The sequence below is a fragment of the Actinia tenebrosa genome, unplaced genomic scaffold (genome assembly GCF_029948245.1).
Source record: "Actinia tenebrosa isolate PJP-AT-01 unplaced genomic scaffold, QUT_ActTen_1.0 PGA_scaffold5__44_contigs__length_20552954, whole genome shotgun sequence".
Classification (NCBI taxonomy): domain Eukaryota; kingdom Metazoa; phylum Cnidaria; class Anthozoa; order Actiniaria; family Actiniidae; genus Actinia; species Actinia tenebrosa.
The window spans coordinates 4,566,163-4,584,633 of NW_028292582.1; the positions used below are offsets into that span (position 1 = coordinate 4,566,163).

General features: G+C 42.7%; 1 protein-coding gene across 3 annotated transcripts in view; it reads right to left on the minus strand.

The window, feature by feature from the left end:
* Positions 1-18,471, minus strand: part of LOC116303637 (putative E3 ubiquitin-protein ligase HERC1) — a 67,514-nt gene that overhangs the window by 27,302 nt on the left and 21,741 nt on the right. The window contains exons 28-42 of one of the 3 annotated variants that reach the window (XM_031713213.2): positions 18,138-18,350; positions 17,234-17,435; positions 16,038-16,292; positions 14,915-15,154; positions 14,208-14,291; positions 13,813-14,031; positions 12,693-12,910; positions 11,311-12,158; positions 10,497-11,059; positions 9,756-9,861; positions 8,940-9,085; positions 7,988-8,265; positions 7,718-7,788; positions 6,865-7,497; positions 6,252-6,413 (exon numbers count right to left, since the gene is read on the minus strand). In XM_031713213.2, the coding sequence (XP_031569073.2) occupies positions 6,252-6,413; positions 6,865-7,497; positions 7,718-7,788; positions 7,988-8,265; positions 8,940-9,085; positions 9,756-9,861; positions 10,497-11,059; positions 11,311-12,158; positions 12,693-12,910; positions 13,813-14,031; positions 14,208-14,291; positions 14,915-15,154; positions 16,038-16,292; positions 17,234-17,435; positions 18,138-18,350 (4,238 nt within the window). Of the gene's footprint in view, positions 1-6,251; positions 6,414-6,864; positions 7,498-7,717; positions 7,789-7,987; positions 8,266-8,939; positions 9,089-9,755; positions 9,862-10,496; positions 11,060-11,310; positions 12,159-12,692; positions 12,911-13,812; positions 14,032-14,207; positions 14,292-14,914; positions 15,155-16,037; positions 16,293-17,233; positions 17,436-18,137; positions 18,351-18,471 lie in introns of all 3 variants that reach the window. The other 2 variants (XM_031713212.2, XM_031713211.2) reach the window with 2 other exon arrangements.

The following is an 18,471-nucleotide window of genomic DNA, read 5'->3' on the forward strand; positions in this document are numbered from 1 at the left end:
AGTATGGGTGGACGGCTGAGGAACTTACGTCCTTTCCCTGCAGGATGTTTGTAGTGTCTGCTAGGGTTACTTCGAACTGCAGTTCGCTTAGCTGCCTTGGGTAGTATGCACCGTGGTTCGTGATAACTTCGAAATCTAATGGAACGACATATTTAGTACCATAAGCCGTCTTTATTTCGTCTTCTCCTGAGGCGCCAGAGGCTGCGCTCCTTACCTTGCGTATGGCATCACTGGCGATTCCCTGCTCTATCCTTTGCGCGCGGTCAAATGCGGTCAACCATAAGTCTTTGTACGTGGTATACAAATCATACCTGTTCAAGTCCAGCAAGGATTCCCCGGCGAACTTTACGCGTATTTTGGAAACGAGGTTTCTACCCACGTTATTGACGACGTAACGCACGTCCGCAGTGTTTGGTTGTACTGCTAGGTCAAACCTTAGCGCCAGGGTACCAGGAACCAACACTAGGTTATCCGTTAGGCGGGGCACGCCTACGTACAGGGTTTCTCCTGGCTTTGCGCTGCTGGGGGTAAAGGTGACCCGGTGAAAGGTGCGTTCTGCTTTTAGTCCGCCAACCTGCTTAGGTAATATGTTGGGGTTTAACTTTGAGCTTATCATATATAATGGAAGTAGAAGGAACGGATTTTGACCCCACCACCGAAGAAGGTCAAGTCGACATTAACGATGAAGAATACGACGCATGGACTCAAGGCGCGGATACAGAACCTCATATCTACGACATGGCCTTGATAAGTAGGTATGGGGATAGGTGGAGAAGCTTCAAGGCCGCCTTGAATAGCATGTGGCAATCGAAGAACCACGGTAGCCCCGTCCCTGAGTATTTGGAACTTCAAAACGTAGGCGAGCAGGGGGCAACCGCGCGGGAAACCGTAAAGTGGGCAACTCAAGAGCTAGAGCAGCGCTACGGCAACTTCGATGCTGATGATGTAAAGCTCACGGAAAGGGGAAACAAAGTCCGCATAAGCGTTCAAGATTTAAGATTTCCTGACAAAAACCGCTGGACAACCCCACAAAACCTCTTCGATGAGGAGGGTAACGTTAGGGGTGACGTCTCGAGATTAAAAGGCTTTCAACGAGCTACCAGAAGTGCGTTAGGAAGGTTGGCAGCCTTGAACGACAGGGTTGCGTTAGAAAAACGCGCTGAGGGGTTGCAAGAAACGTTGGATGAAAGGGAGGAAGAATATATGAAGCAAACCCGACTACTTACTGATGCTCAAAAAAGACAACTTGACAGCAAGGACCAAACGATAGTGGAAATAATAGAACAAAGAAACGAGACTCGACGCGAAAGAGACCAAGTCCAAAGAGCCTTCGATCTTGTCCTGCAAGACCTGGACATAAGCAATGAGGAAGGAAAAAACTTGCGTACCACCATATCCGGCTCTCTAGAGGAACGGCGGCAGTTAATTACACGAATAAAGACTATGGAAGAGCAAGTCAGACAAATGGACCAGGCTATTGAAGACCTGGAGGGACAAATAGAGCGGCAGCAAGAAGTAATCGAGGCCCAAACTCGTACCGAGGAAGAAAGGGAAGCAGCTCAAAAGGAAACAGAAGATCTAGAGGTGCGCCTTGCGGAATTACGGGCGCAAAAGGAAAACCTGGAAAAGAAGCTGGGGCTTACTACCAAGGAAAAAATAAAAAGGTTTCTGATGAAGTATGGCCTTCCGCTGGCATTCGCCGTCGCTATTTCGAGCGTAGTAGGAGTTATCCTATCCGCTCTTAAGGCTACAGGCGCGGGCGTAAAGAAATTAGGCAATGGACTAACGGACTTGGGAAAAAAGATGGCAGCCGGTCTTCCTGGGCTGCTGGGTTCAGTCGTTTCCTTGGTACTTAGGGCCGGCGGCGAACTGTTGAAGTTTGTAGGGAATAACATCTGGATCTTGGTCGTCGCTATTGGGGTGGTCCTCATGAAGAAGATGAAGGCTTGATCTTATCCTTCTCATCGGGCGGTGCCCTGCTTTGAGGATAATGAAAGACAGTATTAGCACCGCCCTGGTAATTTGGAACCAACGGCAACACACTCATGGTAGAAATGGGCTTATGACTCCAGGCTGCATTAGCGGGCCTGCGACCTATGCGATTTATCCCAAACTTGCCGTCATCAGAAGTGACTTGCAACTTAGCATATTTACAATTGGCTAGCATATGAAAAGTCACTGGCGTTAGGTCTTCAGTGGATCCAGTGTAGGGCTCCATCGAAAAATGGGAAACTTTCCTGGTGTTCGTTGAAGTTCGATAAGGAAGTAGGGGCTTATTATTTTCATCGATAAGCCTAAACCCCACATTCGCATGCGTATTTGCATTAATGCTAATAGTACAAATGACCAATGCAGTGCCCCCAACCTCAACCCACAGTCCAACGTCATGCCAAGCGCCGTTGTCATATCCCTCTTCATCTAAGCGGTGGGTATAACGCGTTTCCCTCATGTATGGATTCATATATTACAGGGAACAAGTTCCCTTCTAGAGGCTCATTACCGTCAAAGTGCTGATGGTCATGTGGTTATAGACAGTATTCCTTTGATTTTCTATGCTATTTATGCAAACACTCCCGGTGTCATCTACTCTTATCTGCAGCTTTACCTTCCCGTGGCAATCAGCAACCATGTGGAAAGTCCAAACCGATAAATTCTCGGTGCTATTCGCTGGCGGCTCTACGGAGAAATGCGTAGGCTCCCTGTTATTATCTTTTACGCGCATGGGCTGTAATACTCCATTGTCGTCACAGAAACGAAATCCTACATTCGCACTGCTAACGGCCCCCAAAGAAATGCTGCATAATATCAATTTCTTTCCTGAGTAATTCAAATTCACGGACATGCCCGTGACATCAACCCAAGATGCCTGGGTGTATTTTTTCTCGCCTGTGTAAGTCGTATAGACACAATCTACTCCAGCTACGTAGGGGTTGTTCATCGCCATATATAATAGCTCAGACCAACACTTGCAGCTGCTAAGCCGGCCTTTAGTAAGTTATGGTCATATTCCTCAGGTATAACCTTCTTCGATTGCCTTTTAGGTTGGGGTTTTCCTACATGCACCTTCTTCGATGCTTTTTCTACCTCTTTTTTAGGTTTCTCTACGAAATGAGGAATACCCCTGGTCCTGTCGGAGTTAACGTCGTTCGCCCCAAACTTCATGTCTTTAGTCGCTCGCTGCAGCTTGTTGTTGTAACCCACGACGGAATCGGTGTTAATAACCAAATTACTTGGCATTAACCAACAGCCAGGCGACAAAGCGTAATCCAGTCGCGCTCTAGATTCCTGCAGCGCTAATTGATACCTTTGAACTGACTTGGATATGGTATTTTCTATTATTGCAGTCTCAAAATGCCTTAGGAATTCTTGCTGCGTTTCCTGTGAAATACCTTGAGATCCAACGATGGGACTGCGGGTCTTTACCTGCGATCCCAGGATGCAGTAAACGAAGGCTTCGATGCTGCGGTTAATCCTTGCTAGGTTTTTCAGTCCAATGCCCTTTGCGGCAAAGAAAGGCGCCCAAGAATATTTCTCTTTGCTTTCTATGAAGTAGATCAGATTCCCTTTCGTTCCGCTGCCTCCTAAGTCCGAGAATTCGTAAGAGCTAGGATACCCCATACCCGGAATTTCTATGCTGGCCCCAACATACGAAGCATAGGTGTAAGTCTCTCCTAAACCATGGGCTGCACCCTCTTTGTTACGAAAATCAGGGTTGGCAAGCTTAAACTCATTCCTTAATCGCTCCCATGCGACTTTGTCGTATTTGTTATTCATTGCATTAAAAGCAATATCCTTGGGAAGCGACGTTCCTAGCTCAAACAATAGCCTACGAATAGTAAAAGCAACATGAAATCGCAGGAAAGGAATATGGAACATATCTGCGGCTATACCACATCCTTTAGTAGCAGCCCAGACAGCAAAGTTTAACTGCTGCGGCCAATACCGCATGTTGGGAGCTGATAACCATTCTCTGGATTCTTTCCCTGAGTTATGCTTTATTTTCGTCTCTCTAAAGATGTCTCTGACCTTTGTCTTGAAAGTCGTAGGACCCACGGGGATTTCTAAGGAGGTAACCATTTTAGCAAAGTCATCCGCTCCACCTTTGTCGTCGTAAAGCGAATATTTCTCCGTCGTCGGCATCAAATACTTTGGAAAATTAGGGGGGGGGGGGGTCTCATGAATAGGAGGCTTTGGTTCCAAATCCTCATTGCTGTACATTCTGGAGCCGTTATAGTAGATCCCATCGGATCTCCTTTCGAACTTACTAGGGTCTGCACGTGGAAACATCTTCCTAAATGCTCTCCAGTTGGCATAATCCCTGTCGTCGTGATGTGGCTGGTCCTGTATATCATTCCCAAAAGCGTCGTACATTAGTATATAATGGATGTTATACCATCAGCACCTCAATTGTACCCAGATGCCCCCAATTATCACGCTACCACTAAGGATACAGGTCCTAACGAACTAAACGCTGAAAACTTTCGTCTGAATAAAGCCAATCTAATCCTCGCTTACTTAGAGGGTCAAACGAAGCACTACGAGGAGGTTAGGAAAAAGTATGCTAGAGCCCGAAGTATACTACATAAAGTCGCAGTAACTTCCGGCTCCATGTCCGTGGCGTTAACGGGCACTGGCGTTGCTACTTCGCTTACCGGACCTGGAATAGTTGTTGGCGTTCCTTTGGCTAGCGTCGGCGCCGTCTGCGGTATCGTTTCCGCTGTTACAACAGGCATTATAAAGCAATTGTCCGGTAAGATATCCAAGCACGACACTCATATAGCCCTGGCAAGAGCAAAGGCTAACACCATCGCCGACTTGGTGTCTCAGGCTCTGCGGGACCGCCGCATAGACGACACGGAGTTTTCTTTGATCCTCGCGGAGGAAAAGAAATACGGGGAGCTAAAGTCGGGTAATAAAAAAACCATCGTGAAAGATCTTTCCGAGGAATCTCGCAAAAAAATCTACCAGGAGGCAAAAGAGGAGCTCCAAAGAAAACTCGCTCATTGAACATCAATTTCGAAAAGAATGTAGGGGGGTTTCACCTACATATCGAACGACAGTCTTGAAATTACACTATCTTCTTGGAATCCATCCTAACAATGGGTGGTTAGGGTCAATTTCATGAAATATTTCATAGATTACGTTGGGGTAATAAGGAATATCCTTATCCAGTCGACAGAATAACCACTCGGCTCTGCTCATATCAGAAACCTCGGGAATAGACTTACCGGTAATTTCAGACAAAAGGTAGGGAATAGCTTTGTAATATTTCCCTAGCTTTAATTTTTTTAGCGTTTTCCGTAGACTTTGTGGGGTTGGCTCTTTTAAGTGGTTTATGATTTTCTGCCTTACTTCATCGTCTAAATATACCGGTCGATAACCTTGGATATGACTCATCCAGTCCCTGAAGTATCTTATTCTTTTATATGGAGTCTTCTTACGACCTCCATTGGCGTAATATTGCTCTTTGGTAGCATTTGGTACGGCATTACGAATATTCTTACCACATTCGTAACACTGTGCTGACGTGTCGTCTTCTATTTGCATTTTCTTGTCACAACAAATATACTTATTTGGTTTAGTAGGTACAAACTTGGGTTTCAAGCACTTTACACAGAAATCATAAACAAACTCTTTACATTCTTCGCACTCCATATATAGACTAACATATTTGCGCTGTTGCCCCCAACCACACTTGGAGTGGGGATTGTCCGTAGGTGGATTTTTGACACGGGTCTTGCCCGTGTTGAGATTGCGCTGGAACCCCCATTCCCTATACTACTGTACAAGACCTCATAACTATTCTGTCCTATCACCCTTGAATCAAGAGATAGAGTTACGCTCTACTCACTAGACTGCTAGCAGTCCCTCTATTTCCCTTGGTCACTGTCCGTCTGTCTGCCCGTGTCGATTGGCCGAGAAAGATTGGTTACGAGTCAAAAGCAGTCTATCTACTCAAACGTAATACTGGGTACAGGAATAGACCATTTGCACAACTTAAACGCATGACTATTACTGGATGGCAAAAAAAAATTTTTTTTAAATCGGACTTCCTTTATTCAAATAACTTGCTGGATTACTAACGTCATATCCAAAAAACCTTTTTCCAGAATGCTTACCAAGGGACCTTTGGTTGAATTGATTTATTATCAAAGTGATATATTAGCACCAGACTGTTTGTTGCAACTGGCCCATCGAACCCCAGAGGTGAGAGGTTACAACACCCTTGATTTGATTCTATGTAGACCTACCTCCAGCTTCAGCAAGAAGATCAACCAGGGCCTGAGTAACAACAAAGCTTGGTAATGACAGGGCTTTTTGGTCAGATGTGGATGGGTCGTTGTCATTGGTTAGCCGAGACAGAACCCTCTTCCTGGATGATTTATCGGTCGTTTTCTTGAAACTCGTTGTACCTGAAGATCAGGAAATACAGAAGTTATAGATTATTTTCGCAAAGAGAGGTTTGCGTATGAGCAGGAAACGATATGTAAATAAATTATATAGAGCATCTCACAAGAACATACAATAGCTCAAATGCTTTTAGAGCAGTTTTCTTAGGAGTACGTTATGGTAAATCCGTAGTCATACTCGCCCGTGCATCTAACCGCAGCAGTAGCAGTGTTTTGATTGGTTAAATTACTGGAAGACAATGGGAAGCCATTTCACTGTTATGGCATGTCGTACCGTGTACGTGCTATATACGTACCCTACGTTCCCCACTCATACGAAAACCGGTCTACGGCATGTCGTATCGTATACGTACTGTAAGTCAGTAGCGTATGTTTCCCACTCATACGAAAACCGGTCTACGGCATGTCGTATCGTATACGTACCGAAAGTCAGTACCGTATGTTTCCTACGTACCTGTTGCTGAAGTCATAAGATCTCGAACGCACAAGTTCAGTAGCAACTTTGCCGATGCTTGATCATCAGTAGCCAGTGCGCATACAGCTTTACTCAAGGCTTTCAAAGACCTACAAGACCTAGCAGCACTGCTATCTTCCCGATCTGCTTTACCGGAAGTAGAGACACAAACCCGGCCAGCAGCTGCGAGTCTCATCAGATTGACTAGAATCTTAGCATCACCAAGCCCTAGGGTCCGTAAACCGTGGGAGAGGGCCGAGGGCACAGTACACTGACATAATAGATACACAATGTTGAGAACCAGCTCTCTGGATAAAGATATCTGTGCTGCGATAGTGATGCGTTTTAGTGCTAGCGCGCGGTCATGTGTAGAGGTGATCACCGATGACTGTTCCCCAAGGGTCTTTCGCGTGGCTCTTGCTAGGTCACTTGATTTGTTCTTATCTTTATTGTGCGTGCTCAGATTGTAAGTGGAATCCCCGCTGACCATCTTGACTCCTAGAGGATCTTCGTCTGCGAAGTGTACAGCGCTCGGCATGGGACTGCATTCGGTTAGACCAAGAGACGACATAATGTCGTCGTATGATGTTGGTGTTATTTTGGTCTTGTTGCTTTCTGTTCTGGACTCGTCTGCTGTTGCAAAAGAAAACATGTTTTAAAGTATTCACTGAGCAATGTATGTTATTGAAGAAATAGAAAAAAACGCGAGAGCGGGCTGTGTGCAGCTATAAAGCACGCGGGGGTTGGCAGAACAAGAGAGAAGCGTCAGGAGAAGCACGAAGGGGAGCGTCATCATCATCATCATAACGGCCATCATCATTGGGCTTTAGAACACCACAGGGAGCCCACTTACCATTTGTTAGGGAGTCTAGAGGCCCAAGAAGATCAGGTGCTTCAATCAAATGCTTCGCATCTTCATAAGAACTAACAACAAATAAAACCAATCAGTAAGGTATCTATACTATTGTATTAGTGTAAAACGATAGGATGGAAAGGTGTGGAGTGTCGTTGTGTTGTAGGACAGAAGTAAGGCATAGTTATACGTGACAAGAGATTTGCCAAGAGAGAGAACGTCTCCAACATGGCGTCCACAAATCCCTCAAAAACTCTTTCTTTCACTTACATGTTGCTTCCTTTCAACGCCGCCATCGTCCTCATTTCCTCTGCCTTGGCCAAGTACCTTTCTCTGCATTCCGGGCACAATAAATAATACGATTGACCCGTTCCACATATCCCGCCAAACCATCCATCCGTGTAGACTCCATCACTACGGTACCCATGGCGACTAGAATTCCCGCCACAACCAGGGTGCCGAGTGCGCATGTGCCGGTTTAACTGGGGGACGCTGATCTGGCAGATATCGCACATTAGGGTGTTATTTCTTTCTGATTGGTCAACAAGCTGGGAGAGTAATTAAATATCGATTAGAAATTAATAAAATACCAAATAAAGGAAAGAAAAAGAAAAGAAAAAATAAAAAACCTTGCACTGACGCAACGCTACAAGATTACACCGTGCGCGTCCAAGGATAGACCTCTTTACCAAGGGGCGTAATGTTTTCCCATTTCAGGGCACGTGTTTTTCACTAGAGAATCATGTCTTTCTTTTGGTTAGATTTGTTTTAAAGCAATAAAGTACTAATTATTTAAAGGTTGGCGAAACAAAATTAACCAAATGAACATAAACCCAACCTACAAACATCTATTTGATATCATTAACGGTTTTATAGTACACTCAACAAAATTACGCGACTCTGATTGGTCGAGAGGAGTACAATTATAGCGTTAATTGTACTCCGTAAGAGTACCGAATTAAGTCGCTATGGCAACACGGCCAAAACAATGTCAAAACAATTATTTTCTATCATCTTGTACTTAAAAAACATATAAATAAAATTTAAAGCCGTAAGAACTGATCTTTTTTATGCATTTCAGTTGCGCGATGGACTGAAAATCGGCCGCCAAATAGACAAAGATGAACGGCGTCGCTTCGCATTTTTTTACTGAAATTTTGTTGAGTGAACTATAAACAAAAAATCGCAATTTCCTATACAAATTAAAATTGAAGGATGTTACCTCAGGAAAGAACAATCCTAATAGTTCGCGATCAGATCCTGGTTCAAAGTCACTGTCTTCAATATCCATATCAGTTACATCGATGGTATCGTGAATTATTGATTCCTGTAAGTGGCTGTCAGCTTCTTGTGTAGGCATTTCGATTTCTTCTAAAAAGAATATAGTCAAGATAGGAAGATATAGTAAGCAACCTCTTCGCCTTAGTCACGCAAGCAACAGGCTATTGTGTTCAGACACGTTATACAGTCACAAAATTAGACAAATTTTGGATAACTCATTTCAAATTGGGTTAAAAGGTAAAGCTAATTTTTACTTCGCGATAACGTGGTTGTCGGAGTGGTTGCCCATTCCTCCAGTGCCAGAGGCTCATGTATAAAGCGCTGGAAGGTGCGCACTTTACCCCGTCAGACTACCAGTGCTCCTCATTACGGGTATTTAGAGCTAAAGCTACAGAGAATAGAGAGAACTTAAAATAGATGTGGAGATCCTGAGGATTCCAACGTAGACTTGTAGCTCTGGGCCCGGTTGTACGAAGGGTGGATAGCGCTATCCGACGGATTAATCTTATCCAATGGATAAATTTATTGGATAACAGCATCGACTTGTCCACTGGATAAGGATTCATCAATCGGATAGCACTATACACCCTTCGTACAACCGGGCCCTGAAGGCCGCGCACTAACTAACTGAGCTACACCTTCTCCTATAGTGGTCCTTATGCAATAACTAATTACAAACAAAAAAATCAGTCCTATTTAATCTAGTAGAATAGTCAGTCCACGATGATAGAGTATCTTTAGACTGTACTCTATGTACCTGCAAGTGGATGAGGCGTTATTTGAACCTGTGTCGTTGCCGGTTCTGATCCACTTCTATATGACAGATCTGGTATTTCTTCTTCTTCATCGACTTCAGTTTCACCCTGCGGAAATATCATAGTATCATTTTTTTAAATAGGCTTCTTTTTCGGGTTCGTTCTCACGTTTTCCAATAATAGACCTCGTTACCTCATTGGGTGTTCTAACCACGCGTCATTCTCTAGAGTATCATTTCTTTGTTTAATGGTAGTGCATGAGAAGACTCATGTGGATATGGATACAATTCAAACAAAGAATCTTATTCTTAAAATAAGAATTCGTGGTTTGAAATGGGAAAACATTACATCCAAGGTAAAGAGGTCTACTTATCAATCTTCAAGAGCACAAGCTTAATATATTTAACAATCATTCGCCGAAGACCACTGGCGAAGCGATTATCGGTGGAATATTTACCGAGCCGTAAGCCTTCGAGCGGCGAGGTAAGTATTCACAATAATCACTGAGCCTGAGGAGAATAATTATTTGAGTTTTTTTTTTTTTGTTTTGCTTTGTTTTTTTTGTTTTTTTTCTTTTTGTTGTTGTTGTTTTTGTTTTGTTTTGTTTTGTCTTCTTTTTATTTTTTTAAATTTTAGTATAGTTTTATATTTTTATATTTAAATATTTTTTAATGCTCCTCCCTGATTCCCACCAGCCCCTACCCCCTCCCCCCTCCAAAATGAATAGACCCTAACAAACTTACCTCATCATCAGAAACAGGGTGTTCCAACAGCCACGTGACCAACTCGTTAATCCTGCGCGTATCTGCTCCCTGGTGTATACCAGTCGCTTGCATAGCATGTCGAACATGACGCTGTGAGAACCCCATCTCGAGCAACGGCAGCGAAAACAACGGCAATGAAGACAAAGCCGCCACATCGCGAAGTACCTGCGGCAGAGCGGTGGGTGGAGTCGTTGACAAATCGGACGCTGTTTCTGCATTGGCTGTTGGCGAAGGTGTACTGATTGTGTTACGCTCCACGGAAGCGCACGAGGAGTTATCGATTATGTTGTCAGAGGCAGGACCTGCATCAGACGTTGGAGATGTCTGATTGATCGATTCGCTTGATATAACAGACGCAGCAAGCTGACTGGCTGTGTCATGGATAGATTTTGGTTCTAATGTGTTCGATGGGATGATTGATGTGGCTGAGCTTGATCTACTGTCAGGTAAAGGGTCAGCCATGGGTATCGATCCATCTGTGTCGTAGCTGGTTCGACCCGAGGTTGGCTCGGCCACCTCTTTTTGGTCTTCCTGAGAATCGTCTAAAAATAATAGACAGTAATAACAAACTTCAGTATTCAAATTTTATCGCTATCTTAAAAGCAACCTCTGGGCTGATCTAAGTCGGGGCACGACTTGCTCACAGATCAAACCCTGAAACAACCTCTGGGCTGATCAAAGTAAGGGCACGGCTAACTCACAGATAGCAGAAAATAATATTGGAAAGCGCATAAACATTACAACGAATAGGCTTGGCGCTTGCTATATTCATGTAAGCAGTGAATATACTTACACTCTTTATCTTCTTTTAGATCAGTCTTGCTCTGTTTTGTCATGGCCTGGTTCAAGAGGACAGTCTGTGCTCTCTCCAACTCCCCCACGCGGACGACTTGCTTAATAGGAGACGGTAAAACTGAACACTGCACCATGCACGCCATCACAGATTGTAACACTGCTATCATAGATTCATCAGGACGTTCTATATCAGAGTTAAGATCTTTGACAGAAGACGATGATGATGGCCTACTATCGAAGGATTTCAAATCACATTTATCATGACTAGGATATTTTGAGTCAAGTTTGTTTAACGATTCAACGGCTTGATACGACAGCAAGGTATCGAGAAATCTGTTCGATTTGATAATCACCACCAGCGCCTTGAGCGCGCTTAGACTTATAATCGCGTCAATCAAGTCACGTTGTGATCCCGCCGCACACGATGAAGTTCCCGAGTAAAAAGACGCAAGTGAGGTTTTGGATCCTTTGATTGACTTTGAAGGACTAGTGAGCGTTAACTCGGGCATACTCTTAGTGCGCCTGCCATCTGGACTAGAAAATAAATCCACATCGGATGCACTCCGTCTTTGCATGGCTTCCTTGGCGTCCTTTGTCTCGTTCTTCTCGCGCGAATCATAGTACAAAGACTCACGGCTATCAGATATCGTCTCACTAGACGACAGACGGTCTGTCGGTGCTATTTCCTCGCGTGAGTTGCTGGGTGATACAGAAGCCGGTCGCTTGTCGTCCATTAGACCAGTTAGGAGTAATAGATCGGTGAATGTATCAGGGGAAAGACTGCCCAGACGAGACGCGTCGAACTCGATGGGTTCAATGTGGTCCAGGTTACTGATCAAGGTGTCGCTGTAACACAGATAATCAAGTCAGATAAGAAATGTTACGCTGAATAACCTTAAGAATATCTGGCAATTCACCTTTTCGGCGATAGCCGTCACGTCGTAAACACTTTGTTGGATTGTGTTACGGTCACTGAGTGAATCTTAACAGCAGTAAGAAAAGCTTCAATCAAGTTAGAAAAATGATATTTTACTTGTATTTAGAGAACTAACTAAACAAACCAAGTAAATAGTTCATTTAAAGTCAGTACATTTGTACAGAAATCTGAGAACAATGTCCGAACTTCTTGGTGACGCAACACAATCCAACACAATTTATACCACGTGACGGCTAGCGCCGAAAAGGTGAATTGTCTTCCAACATGGCGCCATAGGGCAAAGTCTATAATTACCTACTGATGATTACTAGATTGGACATTAATTTTCTTTCTTCCTTTCTTTCTCATTTTTCCATTCTCTCCCATTTTCTCTCATTTCCCCCCATATTTCTTCCTTTCTTTCCCATTTTACAAATCCGCGTGTAGACAAAACTACGACTTACCTAACATAATTATCACCTTCATCCCACTGCACCTTGACGATCTTCCGTCCTTCGTTTGCCACGCCCAATATAGTACCCTCTTTACCGTTGTTCCTATCAATACAACGTCCTCCCACACGTAAACCGCAGTCTACACCACCTATTACAGCTAACGCAGGCCATACTGTGTGACAGATATGAGTCTCGTTGTCTAGGAGACTGCTTCGTGAGTCTGTTATCTGTGGAAGTACAATTTATAAGATCAAGAAATACAGTAAATAAAGTGTAGAGTGCTAACCATTTGTCTTGGATCGTCAAAACAAAAAGGTGTTTCCCAATAGTCCCCTTCACAGTTCCCTGCACCACCTTGCAATGATAGAAACCTTTTTTAACACCTTGGACAATTACTCACGTCTCTATTATTGCAAGGTCATCGTTCGTCTCGCTTCGATGCAAAGGCACGGCTACCTTTCGAGATGGCGCAAGGAACTGTGAAGGGGACTATTTGCTACTCAAAGCGAAAATTAACTGTCTCGAGAGGTAATCCTGTATAAGCCTGTTATTAGCCATTCGGAGGTTGAGGGACTGACAAAGTGGATCGACGTGTCATTCCCTTGAGAATAAGATTCTTTGTTTGAACTGTATCCATATTCATGTGTCTTCTCATGTGCAACCGAGCGCAAACCTTAAACAAAGAAATGATACTCTAGAGAATGACATGTGGTCTGAAATGGTAATACATCACGTCAGAGCCAAAGAGGTCTTTTATCTAGAATATCTCAGAATTTTAAACTCTGATTGCGGAAATTTGATTATAAATTGTTTCAATAACTTACTGTCCTGCGAAAAGAATAAAAAATTGCTTCGTAGTCCTTGTAGTACTCTTTAAATTTAAGGTACTGTGTAGTTGTTTGTGGGACAAGATTTTAAATCCACTGGGAAAACTGCTGCAGCGGTGATTGGTGTGCTATTTTCTGAGTTGAAACTATGAATTGCAGTGCAAAGCTATTTCAATGTTACGGCATTTCGTACCGTCTACGTGGCGTAAGTCAGTATTGTAAGTTTTTTCTCAATTGACACGGTTTTCTTTGTTATTCACAAGGCTTATTTCTCATTATTCACTCTATAAGGACGTACTTACCTCTGTCTCTATGTCTTTAGGCGCACCAACATCTCTTATCGCACGAACACCTTCTAAGATACACTTATTAACGTACTGTTCCCAGTCACCATTGCAGTGTAAGGTCCTGATCAGGGACACTAGGGCCTCAGAGAGTACAGCTGGTAATGGGGCGCACAGAGGACTGCCAGGATATAGGTCCCTTGGGGCGCTTTTCATGCACATGTCTGTGATCGTAACCTGGGATTAATAAGATGTTATGTCATATTTACAAGATTTCATGACCACGAAAACAAACAGTGTCGTGACCGTGACATTGACCGTGACCGTAACGGGTCCCAGCGTTCTCATCGAATGTTCACTGAGTACGCAATTTAACTGTCACATGTTTTTTGAAACGAATAAATATGATGTACCTTTTCGCCAGGCGTGTTACTATAAAACATGGCACAGGGGTACACTTCTTTTGCTTCAATTCCATCAAATGCTACCCGCAGCTCCTGGAAGAAAAACAAGAGAAAAATGTTAAACAAATCATGAGTGGGTAGAAACTATAGCACAGATTTAATTACTAAAGATGCTTACTAGGATGAGAATGATCTTGAAGATGATTTGTGATAACGTGGATGATAATGATGATGACAATGATGATAATGATGATGATGATAATGAAGATGGTGATAACGGTGATGGTGATGGTGGTACTTTTAAGCTTTTTTATTCAATAAGTGCCATTTTACAAGATTATAAATAATATTTTCAATTATAAAAATCCAACATGCTAATAAATCTTGTTCAAGATGCGCGACCGCTGCCAAAAGCATCGCATGCTCAGATTCGAAAATGAGGCACTTTGGGCGGCAAGATCCTACGCGCGCCATGGAAAACACATCGTGTAACAGGACCTTACAGCCATTCTCAATCACACGCGCCCTCTAGCGATTGTTTCTGTCGCGACGAAGAAGGTTTTGGTGGACGTCAATCACAAGGCGTTTCCATAACATTGTCGGGAAACACAAAGCTATAAGGGCACGTGCCTATAGAATGTCGTGGAAACGCCTTAGAATCGCTAGAGTGGCGCGTATGATTGAGAATGACTGTAACAAGAGTTAGTAACACTTACCTCTCCATTCTTACCCAGTGATAGCGTCCCTGCCTCCATATCTAGCACACATGTGATATAATCCCCTTGAGTATAACCAGGTAAGGTTAGCGTCTGCTCTCCATTGTGATACAGGTTACCACTGTAAGCACGGTATAGCCACATGTCACGTGATGACCGATGGCTATCATCGGCGATAGGGTAACGAGCAACGCCCACACAGGTGCCCTCGTTTCCGCGGTTCTCTCTGGTGATGTGAAACTGAAAATGTAAAAAGCAAGCAAAAGCTGCTTAAAATCCTGCGGACAAGAAGAACGGCTATTCTTTTTGCCGTCTTATCTTGAGTGTTTCCATTGCTAGTACCAGCAAGTCCATACCCTCTGGAGTAATGTATATGGTAGAGAGACCAGACTTAATACCAATACCAGCAAGACCATACCCTCTACGTGGGCTGTCATGTACAAGTGTATTATATATGGTATCATACCTTCCACTCATAGAGACCAGACTTAAATCCAATACCAGCAAGACCATACCCTCTACACGGGCTGTCATGAACAAGTGTATTATATATGGTATCATACCTTCCACTCAGAGACCAGACTTAATACCAATACCAGCAAGACCATACCCTCTACGCGGGCTGTCATGTACAAGTGTATTATATATGGTATCATACCTTCCACTCATACAGACCAGACTTAATACCAATACCAGCAAGACCATACCCTCTACGCGGGCTGTCATGAACAAGTGTATTATATATGGTATCATACCTTCCACTCAGAGACCAGACTTAATACCAATAACAGCAAGTCCATACCCTCTGGAGTAGTGTATATGTTATAATACCTTCCACTCATAGAGACCAGACTTAATACCAATACCAGCAAAACCATACCCTCTACGCGGGTTGTCATGTACAAGTGTATTATATATGTTATAATACCTTCCCTTCATAGAGACCAGACTTAATACCAATACCAGCAAGACCATACCCTCTACGCGGGCTGTCATGTACTAGTGTATTATATATGGTATCATACCTTCCACTCATAGAGACCAGACTTAATACCAATACCAGCAAGACCATACCCTCTACGCAGGGCTGTCATGTACAAGTGTATTATATATGGTATCTTACCTTCCACTCATAGAGACCAGACTTAATACCAATACCAGCAAGACCATAACCTCTACGCGGGCTGTCATGAACAAGTGTATTGCCATTTTCCACAGTGCATCCTAATAGCCTTTCGCGATCAAAGTGAACATCCTTGAGTGGTACTCTTTCAGTATCTTCAAGGTGTTCTCCTGTTCCATCGATGGGAGTATTTGCAGCAAGTGATGAGGAGGACCACATGTATTGGGCTGTTAGCTGGAATAATTGTCCAGTCACCTAATGACATCAGAAAGAAGAGAATCAAAAAGTGCATTTCTTAGAGACAAGTTCTCTATCTTGATAATAGCATCATAATCAGTATTATATTTAATAGAATTGATATTTTTTATGGATTATATAGAGTATATATTATATATTATATATTATATATGTATATAGATTTTTAAAACATTTGTTAATTTGTTAATTAGCTTTTATGTTTATTCAATTATGTTGTGTCACCAATTAATGTATTATGCTAAAGTATATTGACACTTTAATAAAGTTTCTATCTATCTATCTATCCTTACTTGCACATATCGTGCAATTTCTTTCAAACACAACCTTACTGCATCATCAAAACAAAATTATCCTCCTCCTCCTCCTCCTCCTCCTCATCATCATCATCATCATCATCATCAACATCATCATCATCATCAATAACATTATCATCATCATCATCATCAACATCATCATCAATAACATCATCATTATCATCAACATCATGATCAATAACATCATCATCATCATCATCATCAACATCATTATCATCAACATCATGATCAATAACATCATCATCATCATCATCATCAACATCATCATCAATAACATCATCATCATCATCAACATCATCATCAATAACATCATCATCATCATCATCAACATCATCATCATCATCAATAACATCATCATCATCCTCATCATCATCATCCACAATAACATCATCATCATCATCACAACTACCACCACCATGCATCACTATCATCATTACCATAATCATCATCACTAGCACCATCATGTGCTGGCATCACCACCACTATCATCATTATTACCACCATCACCATCATTGAATCATAATCACCCTAATTAATACCAATAAATATAGTAATCAACAGCATCTTCAGCATCACCCTCATCATTACCAACAACAAAAACACCTAGTCTTAACACTTTCTTACCTTTGCCATCAGCTCCCCATCTTTGTCAGCACAACAGGCAGGCAATATTATCTCTAGTAGATTCAAAGTCAGCATTCTAGTTCTCATTGATAACACAAACAAGTCATTATCAAGTCTGGAGGGGATGTCCACGATACTGAGAAGTACATCCAGCCATGCTTTGGTCACCATCTTTGAACGAGTAGCCTTAGACGTAGAGAACCTAATACCGACGAGGGAAAAGAACGATATTAAAAGGGAATTTAATGCCTTCATACCAAGTGCCTCAAGGCTGAGCACGACAAGGCAGCGCGCATCAGGAAAGCATAGACGTTCTAGACATAACAGCCACCAGCTGATCTGAGATAGTGACATATCAATGACGTCACCTCAAAACTAAGGTGTCATGAAGCCTGCAAAAAAACGACCACCAATAAAATAAAAACCCGTCCACCATTGCAATAAAATATCAAAATCATTACATATTGTGTCACTGTTATCAAGCACTTATTAGCAACGTTTTTTTTTTTAATTGGTGGCACTGAAATTAAAAATTTCAAGAGGTAAAGTGACACCTCAGTTTTGCAAATTTTCTTGATTTTGATTGGCTAACATTTTTTCTCAGATCAGCTGGAATGGCCTCACGGATGGATTCCCACACTCGCAATTCGTATGTGAGTAGAGCTCCTTCCGTTGTTCTTTCCTTGTTCTTTCTTTTATGCTTATGCTTATGTTAAAGTGTGAACCAGCCCTTAATATCAAACCATGCAAGGAATATACCTCTTGCAGCACGTTGGAATGCAGCTCAATTTAGAGGAGATAACAATAGGTTTCCAATTCTCAGGAGATTGAAATTCCTTTGTTTTCTCCTCCAAATTGAGCTGCTTTGACGTCACATGCAAAGGAATGTATTACTTAGATCTACCTTCTCAGAAAGATAAGAAAATCACAAAGCGCTGTCTCAGCCACCCGTCTTTCCTCGTTTGCTCTGAACATTTTTTCCACCTCGTCAGAGTTTGTTGAAACGGATTTGTCAGTCGTACAGTTACTCGCTCCGTCAAGCAGTGTTTCGAGTTGTTTGAAGTGAAGATTCACCATGCAGTCCACCACTTCATCTGATAACTTATCGGCGTGTTCTCTAAAAGAAAAAATAATGTTGGGGTGAGAATCTTCGATAGGGTGATAGACCCTGTTCTCTGGGCATCCACAGTCAGAGAATGAGCAGTTTTAGCATGACTAGAGTATTTTGTATGAATTTG